This window comes from Dipodomys spectabilis, unplaced genomic scaffold (assembly GCF_019054845.1).
Source record: "Dipodomys spectabilis isolate Male_0828 unplaced genomic scaffold, ASM1905484v1 ptg000174l, whole genome shotgun sequence".
NCBI classification, from domain to species: Eukaryota; Metazoa; Chordata; class Mammalia; order Rodentia; family Heteromyidae; genus Dipodomys; species Dipodomys spectabilis.
The window spans coordinates 4,311,235-4,332,565 of NW_024870851.1; the positions used below are offsets into that span (position 1 = coordinate 4,311,235).

The 21,331-nt window shown below is 37.1% G+C and overlaps 1 protein-coding gene across 2 annotated transcripts in view; it reads left to right on the forward strand.

Moving 5' to 3' along the window:
* Positions 1–21,331, forward strand: part of Slc25a12 (solute carrier family 25 member 12) — a 95,369-nt gene that overhangs the window by 41,378 nt on the left and 32,660 nt on the right. For both annotated transcript variants that reach the window (XM_042694124.1, XM_042694125.1), the window contains 5 exons: positions 449–588; positions 8,014–8,160; positions 11,074–11,212; positions 11,775–11,868; positions 13,359–13,443. In XM_042694124.1, the coding sequence (XP_042550058.1) occupies positions 449–588; positions 8,014–8,160; positions 11,074–11,212; positions 11,775–11,868; positions 13,359–13,443 (605 nt within the window). The remainder of the gene's footprint in view (positions 1–448; positions 589–8,013; positions 8,161–11,073; positions 11,213–11,774; positions 11,869–13,358; positions 13,444–21,331) is intronic.

The following is a 21,331-nucleotide window of genomic DNA, read 5'->3' on the forward strand; positions in this document are numbered from 1 at the left end:
GTAATAATCAAGCCTCAATCAAACCATACTTACTATGACAAATATTGCATTATACTGTAATTTAGGTATTCATGATTCTGATAAAGGGTTTAATTCGACTCCTTGAGGAACCAGGAAAACACTATTGATTTTACGCTGGAATGTAAAGTAGCAGACATTTATAATTCAAGCTATAAATCAGTTTCTAATTAAAATTAAATCAAGAGAAATTAAGAATTTCGTGGCCTTCTGTGTAATGGTACACAATCTTAAGTGTAAAATTATATTTTGTATCAATGTGTTCCTGTGCATGGGTTTCTGGGCACAAAAATTTTTTCGCAGTTAATCTTAATAGAAGCAGATGATATTGATTTTAAAAACTTCTCAATTTTTTTTCTGTAGGAACATTGCAGTGGGTTGAATTACTTACCACAAGTATAATTAATTTATTCTTGTTTTCCCTTTTAAGAAAATGTCAAAGAAATTTTTGGACAGACTATTATTCATCATCATATCCCTTTTAACTGGGACTGTGAATTTATCCGACTGCATTTTGGCCATAATCGAAAGAAGCATCTTAACTACACAGAATTCACACAGTTTCTCCAGGTAAGCTTAGTTTTAATAAGTGGCATAATTACATACTATTCTTCCTCTACCTCCCCTTTAATTTTTTTAAGTTTAGTACAGAAGTAGGAGTCTTTATTTTGTCCCCATTTTTTATTTTCCACTTACTGGAAGCAAATTGTTTAAATGCTTGTAGCTGTTTCTTTAAGTATTTATCCCCATTTACTTTGTGAAGTCATTTTGGGGCTCTTACTATTTCACTTTGGGTATATTAAAATTATTTTTACTTTTTGTTTGTATGCTGGTCAGGGCCTGGGTGCTTAGTTTCTTTTGCTCAAGGCTCCACCTTGAGCCTGGCGCCACTTCTGGATTTTTTTGTGGACTGGCTTAGAACTGCAATCCTCAGATCTCAGCCTACTGAAAAGTTAGGATTACAGGTGTCAGCTACTGGTGCACAGCTTTCACTTTGGCTATTTTTGATCAAATTCTAATTGTAGATTAGAAGTTAGTTCTTTGATCTCTCCTTTCCTGCCATAGACATGGATATTTTCTTCCCCTACCCATGTAATTATGTCATGATTCCACTTAGATCAGTAATCATAAGATTATTCTAATTATAATTACTATACAGCCCTTCATATATATAGGTTCTGTTAAATACAGTCTTTTTTCTTGTCAATATTGCCTAAACAATATAGCATAACAACTATTTATGTAGCATTTATATCATATTTGGTTTTATTAATCTAGAGATGATTGAAAGTATAAAGGAGAATGTAGGTTATATGCAGTGATAATTTAAAGATACAGGAGGAGCTGAGGGTATAGCATGGTGGTAGAACACCTGTTTACTGTGTAAGAAGCTCTTGGTTCAAGCTAAAAAAAAAAGTCAAAGTACATGAAAGGATATGTGTAGGTTATATACAAATCCTGCACCATTTATATAAGGAACTTTTAACATCCTCAGATTTTGAGGGGTGAGGCAGGGAGGACTGTGCAGTTCATGACTAAAATGATTAGTTTTCTTAGATTTCCAGTCTTTGTTTAGCTTTTTATAATATTAATGATAACTCATTCTTATACCTTATTACTAAGATTTCTATAAAGAATTCTTGGCTGGGCCAGGCGTTGATGGCTCACGCCTGTAATCCTAGCTACTCAGGAGGCGAGATCTAGGATTACCATTCAAAGCCAGTCCAGGCAGCAAAGTCTATGAGACTCTTATCTCCCATAAACCACTAGAAAACTGGAAGTGGTGCAGTGGCTCAAGTGGTAGAGTGCTCACCTTTTGCTGAAGAGTACAGGGACAACGCTCAGGCCCAGAGTTCAAGCCCCATGACTGACAAAAAAATAATAATAATAATTCTTGGCTGGGCACCAGTGGCTCCATACCTGTAATCCTAGCAACTCAGGAAGCTGAGATATGAGGATCATGGTTCAAAGCCAGCCCAGGCAGAAAAGTCTGTGAGACTCTTATCTCCAATAAACCACCAGAAAACCGGAAGTGGTGCTGTAGCTCAAGTGGTAGAGCACTAGCCTTAAGCTGAAGAGCCAAGGGACATGCCCAGGCCCAGAGTTCAAGCCCCATGAATGACAAAAAAAAAAGAAAAAAAAGAATTCTTGGAGTTCTCCAGGAGCTTTCTAAAAATATATATATTTGGGACTAGGAATGTGACTCAGTGGTAGAGCACTTACCTAGCATAATTCAGTGCCTCCTAGATGATTCACAGTATTTTTCAATCAACGCAACTATCTTGTTCCAAACATTTCATTACCCCAAAAGGAAGTTTAATAATCACTTCTTTTTTTTGGTCAGTCGTGAGGCCTGAATTCTGGGCCTGGGCGCTGTCCCTCAGCTCTTCAGCTCAAGGCTAGCGCTCTACCACTTGAGTCACAATGCCACTTCCGGCTTTTTCTGCTTATGTAGTGCTGAGGAATCGAACCCAGGGCCTCATGCATATAAGGCAAGCTATTCTACCACTGAGACACCTTCCCAGCCCCTAATAATCACTTCTTATTCTTGCTTCCCTCCCAGCTTCTGGCAGCCAACAATCTCCTTTTTCCTATGGAACAAAAAGCAGATTGTACCTATTCTAAATATTTCATGTAAATGAATTATTAGATATGACCTTATCATACTGGCTTTTTTTAAAAACTTAACAGCTTTTAAAGATTATTCATATTGTAAGATATATTAATACTTTATTCTTTTTTGGCTTAATATTCCATCATATAACTATATGATATTTTTTGACTATCAGTTGATAAACTATTGAGTTGTTTCCACTTTGTGGCTATTAGGAATTGAGCCTTACAAGTGTTCATATACAAGTACTTGTTTGAATATTTGTTTTCAGTCCTTTTGAGCATATTTCTAGGAGCACTTTTTCTGAATCATGGGTTAATTCTGTGTTCTTTTCTTGTCTTTTTTTTTTTTTTTCCTGCTGCTGCCACCCTCCTTCTTTTTCCTCCTTTTCCTCTTCTTCCTTCTCCCCTCCTTTTTAGAAAATAATGCTAAATATTGAACCAAAGGCCTTGTGCATACCAGGCAAGTGGACTACCATTGACCCATCCCCAACCCCTTTGTTTAAGGTTAAGGAATCGCTAGACTATTGTCCATGTCAGCCACCCTAAGTTCCTGACTTGTTTTATGGTCAGAAAGTGGGCTTTGTAGCCAGGCGCTGGTAGCTCACAGCTATAATTCTAGCTACTCAGAAGGCTGAGATCTGAGGATCACAGTTCAAAGCCAGCCCAGGTAGGAAACTCTTTGATACTCTTATCTCCAATAAACCACTAGAAAACCGGAAATGGTACTGTGGCTCAAGTGGAGAGCACTCGCCTTGAGCTGAAGAGCACAGAGAAAGCGCCCAGGTCCAGAATTCAAGCCCCACAACCGACAAAAAAAAAAAAAAAAAGAAAGAAAGTGGGCTTTGTATGTGTGTATATGTAAATATGTGTGTGTGTACGTGTGCCTGTGCTTGTGAATGTGCCAGTTCTGGGGCTGGCTTTGAATCCTAATCCTTAGATCTCAGCCTTTGGAGTAGCTAAGATTATAGGTATGAATCACTGGCATCTGGCAGAAAGTGAACCTTCTAAGCTTCTGCACAGCTGTTATTTTATGATCTCCTTTTACCTTCAACCTGGAGAACCTCTTTGTCTTTTGCTTTATTGAATTTCCTATCTTCTGGATTGTATCTTTCCCTTTATCATGATTTTTATCTTTTGATTTACTTCATTTTGGTGGAATAGTTCCTGTTTTAGCTTTCTAAGGAAGGTACGGTTTAAAATATTGAGACTTTTCTCATATCTGTAAACCTCTTACTTTATCATTAAATAATCTGGGCATTAAATTGTAGTAGGGATTTTTTCATTATTTTCCTTTCTCTAATTTGTAGTTTAGCTATCAAGAAATTCAGTTTAAGGCTTTGAGTCTACTCTGCTTGTTTATTCAAGGGGCATTCTACCACTTAAACAACATCTCCTGCCCTGCTTTTTGCTGTTTCTTTTTTTGGAGATGGAAGCTTTTGGACTTTTCTGCTCAGGCTGGCTTTGAACCATGATCCTATTGATCTCAGTATCCAGTGTAGGCAGGATTATAGGATTACAGGTATGAGCCAATGGTGGTAGGCTCCCTTCTCATTCCTTTTTGTTGTTCTTGTTGTTGCTGTGGGGCTTGAACTCAGGGCTTGGGTGCTGTCCCTGAGCAATTTAGCTCAAGGCTAGTCCTCTACCTCTTTAAGCCACAACTCCACTTTTGGTTTTTGAATGGTTAATTGAAGATAAGAGTCTCATGGGGACTTTTCTGCCTGGGCTGGCTTTGAACTGCAGTCCGAAGATCTCAGCCTCCTTAGCAAATAGGATTACAGGCATGAGCCACTCATGTTTTTTTTTTTGTTGTTGTTGTTGTTTGTTTTTTAGATCATAGTGGGCTTGAACTTGGGCCCTGTATGCTGTCCTTGCAGTCTTTTTACTCAAGGCTAGTACTCTACCACTTTGAGCCAGAGCAGCCACTTCTTTCATTCTCATTCTTTTTTTTTTTTTTTGCCAGTCCTGGGGCTTGAACTCAGGGCCTAAGCTCTATCCCTGAGTCTCTCTGTGCTAGAGCTCTAGCTCTTGAGCCACAGTGCCACTTCTGGCCTTTTCTGTTTATGTGGCACTGAGGAATCAAACTCAGGGCTTCATGCATGCTCAGCAAGCACCCTACAACTGAGCCACATTCCCAGCCCCTCTATTCTCATTCTTAATTCAGTACTGAAACTCTTTTGTTCTACTCTGGATGGTTTTAGGATTTTTTTTTCTTGTCTGGGTATAAAATTTCATGATATTCCTTAGTGTGAGGGTTTTTTTTTAGACATTTTCTTGTCATCTGTGGGCTCTTATAATTTGGAAACTTCAGGTCTTAAAGTTTTCACTTTTATATTTCTTGAGCTTTATACCTTTCTAGGACTAGTAAATATAAATATTTTGGTTGCTTTCTTATTTTCCTTCTGTAGCTTCTGTTTATTTAAAAAATGGTTATATTTTGAGTTTTTAAAGGAACTTTTGGTTTTCTGAAAATTCCTTAAAAAAATAGCAGTCTTCTTATTTCATAGGTGTTCTGTTTTCTCTCACCTGTCTCATGATATAAAAGACTTTTTTTTTAATGAAAGGAAAATTTAATTGAAAAAAATTTGGTAGAGAAGAAAAGCATGTGGCATAAATATGCCACAGGAAGATAACATTTCAGGCCGCATCTTGCTCTGTCTTCTGTTTTTTGCTTTTTTTTTTTAGAATTGAAAAAAAATCACTGCAAAGTGTTTTCTTTAACTGTCCTCTCTCTCTCTCTCTCTCTCTCTCTCTCTCTCTCTCTCTCTCTCTCTCTCTCTCTCTCTCTCACTTGCTTGCTTGCTTGCTTTGGTCATCGGCTTGAACTCAGGGCCTGGGTGTTGACCTTCTTGTGTATCTGTTTGGATCTCTGGTTCATGGCTTTTCTCATATGCCAATTTCCCCATACTGGTTTTATTTATAGTACTTCAACTGTGTGTCTTTAAAAAAACAGGTAAGACTCTTTCAACTGTTGACCTTATAGAAAGTATAAAATCTCTTAATGTTTTTCAATGTGTGTTCTGCTTCTTTGTTAAAAGTCCACATTTTCTTTGGTATCATTGGGGCTAAATTTATGTGTAATTGCCACTGATTATTTCTGGGAGATTAAGACATATGCATAGGGAAGACAAAGACATAATAACAAAAGACTTGAAAAAAAAAAAGGAAGGAGTGAGGAAGAGAAAATGTAGTAAGAAAGAGAGTCAACCTTTTTCTGCTTCTGAGGCTGCTTGTCTTAGGAAAAGCCTTGTCTTAGGACCACTTTCAGCCAATCTAATGATGCAAACAATGTCTCTCATTCATTTGAAGGATGCAGGTTGAAATTGAGATGATAGAAATGAACTAAATGGAGTGACTCCTCTTTAACACATACATTTACAAGTTAAATTTGTTTTTCCATTTCTGTTGCTCTTTTCAAGACACTACAAGTACATATAAGACTATTGAGCTGGGTGCTGGTGGTTGATGCCTATAATCCTAGCTATTCTGGAGGCTGAGAGCTGAGGATCATGGTTTAAAGCCAGCCTGGGAGGAAAGTCTGTGAGACTCTTATCTGCAATTAACCTCCAGAAAACTATAAGTGGAGTTGTGGCTCAGAGTGATAGAGAACTAGCCTTGAGCAAAAGAGCTCAGGGACAGGGCCCAGACCTGGAGTTCAAGCCCAATGACTGGCCAAGAAAAAAGTTTTGAGTGATTTAGTAGGTTTAGTATGTTTTTCTTTAGTTCATTTCCCTAAAATTATTTTTTAAAAAGCATATTGAAAACTATATACACTCACATATAACTTACTGCATTATAAACATCTGCTAAAGTAATTTTGACTGAATTATCATTAAGAGGTCACAAATCCCTCTTGTGACTATAAAATGTAGTTACAAGGGTAAGACTTTTACCAAAATATATATCTATCTATGTATCTATCTATGTATTTATCTATCAATCATAATAGGAGTATATTCCAGGGCCTTGTACATGCTATGTAAGCATTCTAACACTTAGAGACATCCCTAGGCCCCAAAATTAAAGAAAAAGGGAAAGCAACATTACTTTGAGGGTTTTGATAAATGAGTGACAATAAAAGTTATATTATTTAATATGTGAATAGTAGTTCTATGTTTAAATATAATTTTTAGAGATGAAAGTGGCATCTGGTCACACCTTTATTATGTTATATCAACAGATCTATTTGTATCATGCCATGGAACCCCAGGGCAGAAATTCTCTGATTTTTGGCTTTTGTATAGTATCTCGGGAGTTATTGGTACATTTTGTCTTTTTTTTTTTTTTTTTGTCAGTTGTGGGGCCTGAACTCTGGGCCTGGGTGCTGTCCCTCCGCTCTTTAGATCAAGGCTAGTACTCTACCACTTGAGCCACAGCGCCACTTCCAGCTTTTTCTGCTTATGTTGTGCTGAGGAATCGAACCCAGGGCACTGGGTGGCACTCTACCACTGAGCCACCTTCCCAGCCATGTCTTTTTTTTGTTGTTGGTAGTGGGTCTTGAACTCAGGGCCTGGGCACTGTCCCTCAGTTCTTCAGCTCAAGGCGAGCCCTCTACCACTTGAGCCACAGCACCACTTCCAGTTTTCTAGTGGTTCATTGGAGATAAGTCTCACAGACATTCCTGCCCTGGCTGGCTTTGAACCGTGATCCTTAAATCTGAGCTTCCTGAGTAGCTAGGATTACAGGCGTGAGCCACTGGTGTCCAGCATTTTGTCATTTTTATTGACAGCTATCACTTATTACAGCTTTGGCTGTCCAGTAGTTTTTCTGAGTTGTTTTTCTATGGTTTAAGTGTAACTGTACCCAGAGCCCTACAGCAGTAACCAAACTCTGCTTATGCAGTTTTTTATTTATCATTTTCCTTTAGCATTATGACATGTCACAAAGTTGGTAGAATTTCACACTGAGTTCATTTAAAAATTATTTGAAAAAATGATGTTTAATTAAAAATGAGAGTCCAACTTTGATTATGTAATTTAAAATTAAACTCTTAATTCAAGAAGTACTCTTGAATGACAAAGTCTTCAAGCAAGAAAGAATAAATTATCGTATGTTTTAAAGGCCAGAACAAAGCACTGAAAAAATTACACTCTTATTTTCAGTGATCAAAATTTTTTGAACAAAATTTGAAGGTTCTTTTTCATCCTTTTTTATTGCTATGATTTGATTAATTTGTTTTTCTTAGGAGTGTTGTGTGTAGTATATTTCTAGGAAAGCATGTGCCTCCTAAATTAAAGCTTTGTTGTGATTTCAGAGGTGTATATTATTTCTCTTTATAGTAAGTACACATGGGGAAAGATGTCTGCTTCCTTCATTTCCAGAACATGTACTTTGGATGTGCTTTACCCAATTTAATACTTTATTTTTCATTTTTCCTTCCAGGAACTGCAATTGGAACATGCAAGGCAAGCTTTTGCACTAAAAGACAAAAGCAAAAGTGGCATGATTTCTGGTCTGGACTTCAGTGATATCATGGTTACCATTCGGTCCCACATGCTTACTCCTTTTGTGGAGGAGAACTTGGTTTCAGTAAGTAAAAAACAGTACTTTAATTTTCTCTTTCCAGAGACATTTTGAATCATTAGGTCCTCAGTGGCTTCCTTGGGCCTATAAAACTCTCAGCTATTCAAACTGCATGCTTGGTTGGTAGTTGTTAACCGTGTGTGTGTGTGTGTGTGTGTGTGTGTGTGTGTGTGTGTGTGTGTGTGTGTGTGTGTGTGTGTGTGTGTGTGTGTGTGTGTGTGTGTGTGTGTGTGTATGTAAGGGAGGTAGAGGTGATGCTTCCTCAGATTGTAAAGCTTTTTATAGAGTCATCATCTTGTTCTTTCACATTTCTAAGTTGGTTGTTCCATTTACAGAGTCTAGTTTAAGGGAAAAAAGGGTTTATAGACAAGAGTGAACAATTACTTTTTTCAGTGGGCAGAATCTTTTCCTGACATTACTGCTTTCATCTTGTTATGTGGATGACTTTTTCTTTGTTTGCTGGAAAAATTGTCCTGACCTCTGCACAATTTTAATATTCATGCTCATGGCAGGAGGTATGGAGGAAATATGTGGCCATTAACCTCTGTGGTTCACTCTTCTACCCCTCTCTCTGTGCCTTCAGTGTTTATACACCAGACACAAGTTTTTGTTGTTGTTGTTTGGTGGTTGTTGATACGTCGAATGGTAAAACTCAACAGTTAACTGGACCAATAGCAAGTTCATGTCATCCACTTCCTTACTGAATGGCAAAATTTTCCTCACTTACCCAATTTCTTGTTCATGCACTTATGTATAAGTTTTTGATTACTGCTTGTTTTGAATGGAGGAAAGCCAATGAGTGCTTTTGTTGTTTCAGCTGAAGATCATTATCCCCGATTTAGACTAGGGTAGAAGATCAACTTCTGTTCTTTTTCTTCAGTGAATTTGAACATGGACCATGTCACTTTCTCCTACACATTTCACCTCCCTGACACCCATCCTCCACTTTCCTACCCTCACCTCATATTCAAACCAAAAAAATAAAAAGAGAAAGAGAAGGAAACTGGGAAGAAAAGAGAAAAAGTTTAAAAAAACTAAATAAAAGGTTGACTTAATGTGAATTAGGTTGAGGAAACCTATTTAATCTTTCCAAGTAGGTATGATAGCCTTAGTTTACCAAATAACGTTTTTATTCTTCAGAGGAATATCTTAAGTAATTCGAGTCCTGCTTTTGTGTCACTGGTACCTACATTCATGTTAATAAATATGTAATCTGGGGCTGGGAATGTAACTTGGTGGTAGAGTGTTTGCCTGGCATGCATGAGGCCCTGGGTTTGATTCCTCAGTACCATATAAACAAAAAGCAAATAATAAAATAAAATTATATATATATATATATATATATATATATATATAATCTGTATTTGGGTTGAGGCATGTATATAAAGGTGAGGGGTACATACATTTGCCTATCATTATTTACATTATTTGTAATAGACTTTTACGACTGTCATGCTGGAATTCCACAAGCATCTTTTTGAAATTCTAATAGAAATATTTTCAATCATGGGCTGGGAAGGTGGCTCAGTGGTAGAGCACTTGTCTTGCATGCATGAGGCTCTGGGTTCGATTCCTCAGCACCACATAAGCAAAAAAGAAAAAAGCCAGAAGTGACGCTGTGGCTCAAGTGGTAGAGCGCTAACCTTGAGCTGAAGAGCTGAGGGACAGCGCCCAGGTCCAGAGTTTAGGCCCCACGACCGGACCCCCCCCCCCAAAAAAAAAGTATATATTTTCAATCATGTGAATTTCTCTGACTTCTGACTTAGAAATTGGGTTTTTAGAATGGAGTTTATGACCATGTGGTGAGTAGAAGAACTTTCCTACCCTGTAGACATGAGGGTCATTTGTGCTATTGTACTGAAGACATAATAGCAAATAAATACTCATCACTGTGTCTATATATTTTTTGGAGTTTGGTAGTTGTACTTCTTATAATGCAGACTATAAGACTAAATATATTAATGATTAAAATAGTTAAAAATTTAGAAAAGTAGCTGGGCTCTGTTAACTCATGCTTGTAATCCTAGCTACTCAGAAGGCTGAGATCTAAGGAGCTCAGTTTGAAGCCAGCCTAGTCAGAAAAGTCCGTGAGACTTTTATCTCTAATTAAACACCAAAAGCCAGAAGTGGAGCTGTGGCTCAAGTGATAGAACACTAGTCTTGAGTGAGAAAGCTCAGGGAAAGCACCCAGGCCCTGAGTTCAAGTCCCAGTACCAACACACACACACACACACAAATAAATCAGAAAAGTTGATATGATGAAAATAGTCTTAAATTTTACCAGCACACACACACACACACACACACACGCACACACACACACACACACACACACACACACACACACACACACACACACACAAATATATCAGAAAAGTTGATATGATGAAAATAGTCTTAAAATTTAAAGTTACTAGGGCAGGGGTATGTGGCTCAGTTATAGAACACAGGCTTAGTGTGCAAGATGCCTTGAGTTTCATTCCCAGAACAAAACTTAAAGTTGAAGCTTAGTTTTTGTCAATGTGTGTGGGCAAGAAAGAATGTCCCTTATCATGTACATTGATATTTCATTTATCTAGGACTAGCAGGAGTTCCATAGTTGAGGGTCTTGAAAATTCTGTTTAAATATCAGTTTTTGATCTATAATAATTATATTTGTTGTTTCTGACCTTATAAGTAGATGAACCATGAAGTCCTACTTCCAGATGTTGCTTTCTTCCTTCAGACCTAAATTACATAGACTTCCCTGAGGGCATGTAATACACCGGGTGTTTTAGTATGGTACCTTCCTTGTATTTATGTACTGGTTGTTAATCATTTTAATGATGAGAACTCCTTTGGGTCCTTTTTGAGTGTAATATAGTTTCCAAAGTATGTTTCTTTTAAAAATCTTTAATTTTATTGTGTTGTATTTCTTAGGCTGCTGGAGGAAGTATCTCACACCAAGTTAGTTTCTCCTACTTCAATGCATTTAACTCCTTATTGAACAACATGGAGCTTGTTCGTAAAATATATAGCACTTTAGCTGGCACAAGGAAAGATATTGAAGTCACAAAGGGTAAGATTTAAAAATCTGTTCAAATCTCCACATTTTTACTTTTCATCAACTAAGCTTGATGTTGATCTAAGTTCACCACACTGAAGCCAGTTCTAGAAAGTGCATATAGGCTCCAGAAATCCAGGTGGATTTAATGGGATGCTGAGGTCAGGAATGGAAGTAACTTTGACAGTTTTGAAAAGAACCTTGGTCCATTCTGTCAAACAGGTCATTGGTAGTGTGGCAGCGGAATTGCCACAGAAAGATGAGTATGCCTACTGCTACTTTTAGTGAGTTGTAACAGGATGTATTAGGTAACTGGAGAACAACCACTTCTTCCCTTTAGTAACTCTGGATCATTGGATAGCTGAAGTTAATTTACCTGTTTTTGCTATTTCATCTCTTCACATTGTATCTTTTTACTAGCTTTGAGAACTGCAGTTATACTTAAATTCAGCTTTAGATTCTAAAATACAACTAAAATGCCTTTACATTTCAGAACATGTTTGAGTTGGTATAGGTAGAAATATGCTGTCTACTAAGAGACTTTCAAGATTTTAATACTTTTTTCTTTATATTCCAGAGGAATTTGCCCAGAATGCCATACGCTATGGACAAGTTACTCCACTGGAAATTGATATCCTGTACCAGCTTGCAGACTTATATAATGCCTCAGGGTAACTCTTACAATAGTTCTTCAATTGTATTTAATTCTTTTAGTAATTCTTTATGGTGTTTAATATAGGCCAATTCTTTTAAAATGTGAAACAGTATTGTGCCATCAGTTACTTTTAGCAGTAGTTCAGTCAACATATGAATTCTAAGAAAGAAATGGGCAAATATGAGAAGTGTAGGAGCGGGAAAAAGAATACAGAGGGTGGGGGGAGGTGAAGAAAGGGAAAGGGAGAGGACAAGGGGGGAGAAGAAAGAGCAAACGGGATGAAAAGAAGAGGACAGAGTTGGAGCTAGACAGGTAAGAGAAAGGAGTAATAAGGTTTAAGGTATAGAGAGAGATGAGAGAAGGAAGGAAAATGAGAGAAAAGAGGAAACTGAGAACAAAGGAAAGGAAAAGATTGATTTAATCTGGGCTCTCTGGAGGTGTTACAAATTTCTAAATTATTTTCTTGAGGTATGCTCTGACATCCTCGTAGGGATTGTCACAGACAAGCTCAGATTTTTAAAAAATGACTCTAGTGTATAAATTAAAAGAAAAGACACAGAAACCCAACACTCAGACAGTGCTTTATTTGCAAAGTCAGGCAAATAAAGCCTTACTTATTGATTCCCAACAAACCTGTAGAAAGGGAGCTTATGATCCATTAAGACATTGAATTGGATGTTTTTTCCAGTTACATTTTGTCTTCATCAAATATAGAAATATCTGGAAAATAGTCTTTAACTCTAGGACTGAGGACTAATAGAAGTTGAAAAAACAAGTACTTAGTTGCCTAATGCTAGTGAATGGTTGGGCTAGATATAATGCTAAATATTTCAGCAATCTTACATATCCATAACTTGATGATTAGCATGAAATACCAGGCTGTTATATCCATGTATAATTTACATATTTGACACAGGTTTTGAACCTCTATAAAATAATACTTTCAAAATACTTTTATCAAATCTAAGGTGACCTTTTAGTTGGTTCACAGAATGTATATTTTTTAAAGTAAATTTTTGGGAACAATAGTGCGTTCATTTTGTTCAAAACTCAAAGTATTTGAAAGATAGTTAAAAAATACAGTTAAAATATATTTTAACAATTCCTCTTATTCTTGTGCCTTCCTTAGTTTTGTATCTATCCTATTTTCTAGGATACCTTATACTTTATGCCTGTGCATTATATCCTGTGGAAAATATATTGAGCATGTGTGGCCTGTGGGTAGCTGTCCTTTGCTTCTGGCAAGAATTATTCTTTTGCTTTTAATATCTATTGCTAAAGTCATTAATTTTGTGTATTCCAGCATTATTTCTCTAGAATGTTGTTGCAGACAGGGTCTGAAGATTATTTTTTCTTACCAAAATGATTTGTGTGACTAATGAAATGACACTTAACACTTTTAAATTGCAGTTAACTTTTTTTAAAGGAAAGATGTTCTCTATGCAAGGAGTTGGTCAGTGTCGGTCAGTGTCTAACAGTTACTTGTTTCTATATTATTCCTTTAAGGCGCTTGACATTGGCAGATATTGAGAGAATAGCTCCATTGGCTGAGGGGGCCTTACCTTACAACCTGGCAGAACTCCAGAGACAGGTAAAAGCAGTCTTATAAAAATAATTACCTTAAAAATGCTGAAATAATATGTGCACAGCAAACCTAAAACTTCTGATTGTTGTGAAAACAACTTTTTGAGAAAGACTTAACTCCCAATTTTACTTACGTGAGTTACCCTCATCCTCAGAATATTTTTATGGGATTCCTAGATTTGTGATTTTGCTTTGTTCTTTTGCCTTAAAAAGGTAAAAGAATAAGAGTTGAAATAGGCATGGGTTGACTTCCTTTCCATTGGAATTAGCATATTTTCCATTCATTTGTCTAATTTTTAAAGGTTAGTGTTAGGTTCCTTGTATCATGAAGCTGAGATTTATAAGGTTTTAACAGCACATTTCTTATTCACTGAGATAGTGCCTTATAGCTTATAAGAGAAAAGGAAACATGTCTAATTAGAAAGAAAACTTTGACTTTTACATTTTTGTTAGCATATTTTCTTTTTATTGTTTTATAAAGATGATATGTAGAAGGGTTACAGTTATATAAGTCAGGTGGTGAGTACATTTCTTTTTGTACAAGGTCACCTTTTCCCTCTCTCTCTCCCAGTTTTTCCCTTCTGTCCCCATACACAAGTTGTATTGTTCATTTTCAACATATTATCTGTGAGTACCACTGCTGCATTTGTTCACTCTTTGTCCCTCCATTTCTGTGCCCCTGCTTACCCTCCCAAAGATAACTAAACAACAAGAAAGACAAAAATAAAACAAAAACAGCAACACACCAAAGAGAAAAAACCTCTTGTTTCCATTTTCTGGAGTCATTTTAATAAATATTATTTTATTTGATCAGATGCACATAGGCATATTGCCTTTGTATTCCTCTCCTAAGAATATCTCCTTTGGCCAGGTGCCAGTGGCTCATGCCTGTAATCCTCACTACTCAGGAGGCTGAGATCTCAGGATCATGGTTCAAAGCTAACCTGGCAGGAAAGACCATGAGGCTCTTATCTCCAATAAACCACCAGAAAACTGGAAGTGGTGCTGTGGCTCAAGTGGTAGAGTGCTTACCTTGAGCTGAAGAGCTCAGAAACAGTGCCCAGTCCCAGACTTCAAGCTCCATGACCAAAAAAACCCCACAAAACAAACAAAAAGAATATCCTCCTTTAGTCTCTCTGTGCGTTAATATCTAGAGTGACTTATTACATTTTTAAAGAAATATTATTATTTTTTAAAATGTTGATGATTAAAAATTGCTTATGTATACATGTGTAAGTTTTTCATTTTTACTTATTTATTTTTTGGGTCTGGTTGTGGGGCCTGAACTCTGGGCCTGGGCGCTGTCCCTCAGCTCTTCAGCTCAAGGCTTAAAGCCAGAAGTGGTGCTGTGGCTCAAGTGGTAGAGTGCTAGCCTTGAGCTGAAGAGCTGAGGGACAGCGCCCAGGCCCAGAGTTCAGGCCCCACAACTGGACCCAAAAAAAAAAAAAAAAGTAATTATATTGTTACTATTAAGGTATTGTGATGTATGTCATAAATTGACAGGCTACCCCTTCCTTTACTTTCCCCTAGTTTCCCTCTCCCATCGCTGCCAAGTAACATAGGTCATTTCCACATAGTGTATACTGAATAGCATGGTTGCATTTGTTCACCCTACTCCCTCCCTTTCTACACCCCTCATGTTCCCCCAAAGGAAGAAAAAAAAAAAAACAAAGCAAACACTACACCACCACTATCACTATCAACAACAAAACCAGGTTTCCATTTCCTGGAATTCACTGCAATAAATAGTTTGTTTGTTTTTTTTAAGCAGCGTTAAAAAAAATTGTCATCTCCATTAGTAGTAGGGAAAAACAAAATTGGAAATCGCTTTGTTCAGAATATCCCTGAAAATAGAAGAGGGCTATTTTATCTCTAATAACTAATCGTATTTTAAATGTTCAGAGACATTACACCTTTGTGTTCTTCCCCAAAGGGTAACCATCTTTAGATGTGTAAGGTTGGTTAATAACGGTTCCATTTCTAACTTTATACATATTAGGCAAAAGCAAATCCCATAAAATTACCTTATTTAGTAGAATGGAATGATTTAAAGTCTTGCTTTAAACAGAAACTTTTGGTTTCATTTATAAAAACCCATAGTGTGGGGCTGGGAAGTTGGCTCAGTGGTAGAGCGCTTGCCTTGCATGCCTGGGTTCGATTCCTCAGCACCACATAAGCAAAAAGAAAAAAAGCTGGAAGTGGCGCTGTGGCTTAAGTGGTAGGGCACTAGCCTTGAGCTGAAGAGCTGAGGGACAGTGCTCAGGCCCAGAGTTCAGGCCCCACAACCGGACCAAAAAAAAACCCAAAAAACAAAAAAACTCATAGTTTGAGCCCTAGCAGTTTTTAGGAAGCTTCAATTGTAGCGAATGGTCACACACCTCTGGAAGGACCTGTGAGCTTCTTATCATTCTCCTTTACCAGATGAGTTAGTGAGGAAATCACAAGGCACTTAAATGTGGTTCACCTTGGGACGATTTGATAAGAAATCTTTTTCTACTTGAGCTCTGTGGAATGATGATTCTGCTTCTGAAATTAATTAAAATTCTCAGGTCCACTTTACATAATGAATAAGAACTTTTGTGCTCTGTTGAAGCAAACCAAAAATGGGAAAGAGAGCTTTTATATCTACATTTATGGTAATACTTTAATTGTTTGCTTAGTGTGTAATAGAGCTCCCTGCAGATTAAATGAGCCTGTAACCTATTGTAGTATAGCTTCTTTTGTGCCAAAAAAAACTATGTGCTACCATCAAAGTTTATTTCCATTATGAGTTTTCAGATCTTTTAAAACTAAATGGATTTATTCAAATTTAGTGATTTTTTTTAAAGTAAAATTTTGTGAAATTACAAAAAAAAATCTTGAGACATTCAAATGTTTAAAGAGTTCTTACTGAACTTAAATACTTACATATGCTTTATCACTGTAGGGGAGAAGTTTGTGGTTTAAATTCAGGGCCTTAGACTTGCTTAGCTGGTACTCTACCATTTGAGTCATACCTCCAGCCTTGCTTTTTTGCTTGTTATTTTGGAGATGAAATCTTGTAGACTTTTTCCTCTAGGACTGGCTTTACACCTCAGACCTCTGGATCTCAGCTGTCTAACTTGGATTATAAGTGTGATCCACTGGCATTTGGCTTTATATGTTTAGTATAATTGGTGAAAATTTGTTCTTGAATTTTGAAACTTTTCATTTCAAAAGAAACATTTTACAGTGTTAATGTTTCTATCACTATTGCTATCGTGAAGTTAATTATATTTATAATTCAGGAACTGGAGTGAATTTCTGTGGTAGAGTTTTTGAGTAGCATACATGAAAAGCTAGGTTCAATCCCCAGCACTTAAAATTAAACTTAAAAAAATCTGAAATAGGTGGGCACCAGTGACTCAAGCCTGTAATCCTACCTACTCAGGAGGTAGAGATCTGAGAATCGAGCTAGTCTGGACAGGAAAGTCTGTGAGACTCTTATCTCCAATTAAATCATAGAAAAAGCCAAAAGTGGAGCTGTGGCTCAAGTGGTAGAGTGCTAGCCTTGATCAAAAGGAGTTCAGGGACAGTAGCTAGGCCCAGAGTTCAAACCGCAGGACTAGCAAAAAAAAAAAAAAATCTGAAATAAAGTATTTAGCTTATTTAAAATGTTAACAGCTGTGGCTGGGAAGGTGGCTCAATGGTAGAGCACTTGCCTTGCATGCATGAGGCCCTGGGTTCAACTCCTCAGCACCACATAAGCAAAAAGAAAAAGAAAAAAGCTGGAAGAGGCGCTGTGGCTCAAGTGGTAGAGCGTTAGCCTTGGTTAGCCTTGAGCTAAAGAGCTGAGGGTCAGCACCCAGGCCCAGAGTTCAGGCCCCACGACCTGACCCAAAAATAATTTAAATAAATAAATAAATAATAAATATAAATAAATAAATAAAATAAAATAAAAATAAAATGTTAACAGCCAGGAACAGGTTCATGCCTGTAATCCTAACTACTCAGGAGGCTGAGATCTGAGGATCAAAGTTCAAAGCCAGCCTGGGCAGGAAAGTCTATGAGCCTCGTATCTCCATTAAACAACCAGAAAACTGGAAATGGTGCTGTGGCTCAAGTGGTAGAGCACTTGCCTTGAGCTGAAGAGCTCAGAGACAGCACCCAGGCCCCACAATTGACAAACAAAAAAAAAAGTAAAAAAATGAAAACAATTTAATTTCATTCTTTGTCAGTTTTTCTGCTATTCACTTTTTTCTTTTTTTTTTTTTGTCGGTCATGGGCCTGAACTATGGGCCTGGGCGCTGTCTCTCAGCTCTTCAGCTCAAGGCTAACACTCTACCACTTGAGCCACAGCACCACTTCTGGCTTTTTCTGCTTATATGGTGCTGAGGAATCCAACCTAGGGCCTCATGCATGCGAGGCAAGCGCTCTACCACTGATCCACCTTCCCAGCCCTCACTTTTTTTTTACATTTCTTACTTTTGACAATTTTTTTTTTAAGGTACAGGGGTTCAAACTCAGGCCTTCATGCTTGCTGGGTGGGTGCTCTACCACTTGAGCCACATACCCCTTTTGCTTTACTTTAGTTGTTTTTTGTTTTGTTTTTTTTGATAAATTTTCATTTTGGAATTCAGATTTGACCTAGCACTATGAACCTTCTCTACCTTTATGTTCTATTCCTGTCAATTTTCTGTTTTTTTTTTTTTTTGGGGGGGGGGGGGGTCCGGTTGTGGGGCCTGAACTCTGGGCCTGGGCACTGTCCCTCAGCTCTTCAGCTCAAGGCTAGCGCTCTATCACTTGAGCCACAGCGCCACTTCCGGCTTTTTTCTTTTTTCTTATGTGGTGCTGAGGAATCGAACCCAGGGCCTTGAGCATGCAAGGCAAGCGCTCTACCACTGAGCCACCTTCCCAGCCCCCTGTCAATTTTCTGAAAGGTCAAATCTGAAAAATCAGAAATTTGGTAAGCATCACATTCCTCATTCCTCATCATTGTTCTTAGAAAGGTGATATTACCCTGCTGCTGTGTGAACCCTCAAACAGATGTGAGATGATTTGCTTGTCTTCAGTGGCAGTTCTGAAATAAGACTTTTTATGATGCTTGCATGCACTCATATGTCTTGTCACATTTTTAGGTAATGGCTGCTACTACTCTTTTCTTCTTTGGTTCTCTAGACAGTGGAGTGCTTTCTCTGCCCTTCTAACTGGGATTGCACAGGGAATCTCTAGAGATCTGGTAGGGACATTTGGGACATTTTAAAACATAAAATGCTAGACGCTGCATTTTCTGTTTCACATCTTAGATACATTGGGTACTGTTACTACTGAAAGTTGTATAAAGAAATAAAAGTTAATATTTTATATTTATTTTTCCTGTAAATTATAGAAATAATACCTGAGGCCAGGTGCTGGACCCAGGAGGCTGAGATCTGAGGATCAAGCTTCAAAGCTAGCCCAGGCAGGAAAGTCCATGAGACTCTTACCTCCAATTAACCACCAGAAAACAGGAAGTGGCACTGTGGCTCAAGTGGTAGAGCCCTCTCCTTGAGCTGAAGAGCTCAAGGATAGCACCCAGGCCCAAAGTTCAAGCCCCATGACCAACAACAACAACAAAAAAGAAATAATACCTGAGAAAATAAAACCCCAAAAAAGTCATAAGTCTTTAAAATTTCATAGAACCACATTTATGAAGATTATTTAAGAAGGATTCCTGGACTTGGGTTCAATCCCTAGCACAAAACAGAACAAAAAGATTCAACTAATGGCAATTAATAATTCTTGTGAAATCTAATCTTTACTGTCTTTGAAATCTGATACAAGTTTCTCTGGGCCTCAATTTCCCCATTTATTAAAATGAGTACCTTTAAATACTTTCAAGAATTTTTCATTTAAGGTCTTGCATTCTGTAAAGTGTGATCAATGAGTTTTACAGTTTTACATTTATTCTCCTTTTTCCTTTATAGCATTTAAATTTTTGTGATGAATGCAGACTAGGACCGAATAGAATACTATGCCTAAGTTTTTGGACTGGTTATGTAGGCCATTAGTGGAGTGCTTGCCTGTGTACATAAAAAGGAAGAAGAAGAAAGGAAATATGCCTAGTTTTAACAGAACCAAAGTAGTAGAATAAACTTTCTTCAAGTTTTAATCTTGAAAAAATTTTCTTCATTTAACCTATTTCAGATTTATGGTAAACTCAAAGGTAGTCACGTAGGCTACGGTGTCTTAACAATTTCAAGATAATACACTAGTACTCAATTTTTAGAATTCTTTGGTTCATGGAGTTATAATATATTAACTATAGCTATTCCTATGTGACTTTATACTTTTTCAAACTAGTAGTCAAACTAGGAGTATGGCTGGCTATTCCTTGGTTCCCAGACTCTAATGGATAACAAAATCTGTGGATACTCACATCCTATATTTAAAATAGCACATGCCTCCTCCTATGTATTTTAGATCATTCCTAGGTTATTTATCATATCTAATGACAATGTACATGCTGTGTCAGTACTTTTTATTTGAAGACAAAAAGTGTATGAATGTTCAGTATAGAGATAACTAGATTATTATTTTTTTTATTTTTATTTTTTTTTTTTTACCAGTCCTGGGGCTTGAACTCAGGGCCTGGACACTGTCCCTGAGCTTCTTTTGCTCAAGACTAGCACTCTACCACTTGAGCCACAGTGCTACTTCTGGCTTTTTCTGTTCATATGGTACTGAAGAATTGAACCCAGGGCTTCTTGCATGCTAGGCAAACACTCTACCACTAAGCCACATTGCTAGCTGCTAGATAGATTTTTAAAGGAAATTTTGAGACAGACTTACTATGCGGCCCAGGCTGCTCTCAAACGCATTATATAACCCAGACTTGCCTTGAACTCATAATTCCCCTACCTCAGCCTTTCAAGTATTAGGAATCCAGGTATCTGGCTGTAGATGCAGTGTTTTCCCACACATGGCTGAAACTCACAGATACAGAAGACCAATTGTACATGATTATTTATTGTTAGTGTATAGTGTTTCCCTATAGGAGTTGACTTGAAATTTTAAATATTAAAGGAAGAAAAAAATAAGTATTATTGTTATCTCAGCCTACCAAAGTTGTTAAGAAAATAGTTCTGGAACTAAAAGGTTCCTGAGAGTTCAGAAATAAAAGTGAGGAGGGAGGCAACGAAGAAGAGTTTTGGCACTGATTCCTAACATCCTTCTGTTTCCTCATGATTAGATTGGTGCATTGTTTTCCATTTGACAGGATTATTGTGAAAATGATGCTATGCAAAACAAAAGAAATATACATACCACCCAATGTGGAAGAAATAACTGTATCGCTAAGCTCATAGAAGTCATAAATGTTATAGACCGTGATAGATAATTTGCTCCAGGAAAGTTAGAATGTGTTTGTGACTTTAACTGAGCATCACTATCCCACAATACTGTGAAATTTGGGAAATTACGTAACCACTTAATCACAATAAAAAATTTGAAAGAAAAAAGAAAATGATGTGAGATAATGTACTTACGACTGTCACCTACTAAACATACAGCAAAGTTAACTGCTTTTTTTTTTTTTTACTATTTGAATTTGGGAAATATTAGCCCACTTCAAAATTAGCTGCAATAAGTATGTGACCCAATTCCTTCATTAAGGAGAGTGATTTTGTATTTTCTTTTTTATTGCCTAAAACATTTTGCTTTTTAATTTTTTGTGCTGGATAAGATTCTACCAGTTATTTTTTAAATTTAATTAATGACAGATAATAAATCCTTACTCTCTATATCTCAGTTGGACTGTTTTGAATGTTAAAGATAATAGATAACACAGAAGATTATATTCCTGATCTAGGGATAAGCAGAGATTTTATAAAAGGACTATAAAACACCAGTCATCCAATGAAAAAGATTAATAAATTGAACTTCATTAAATTTGAGAA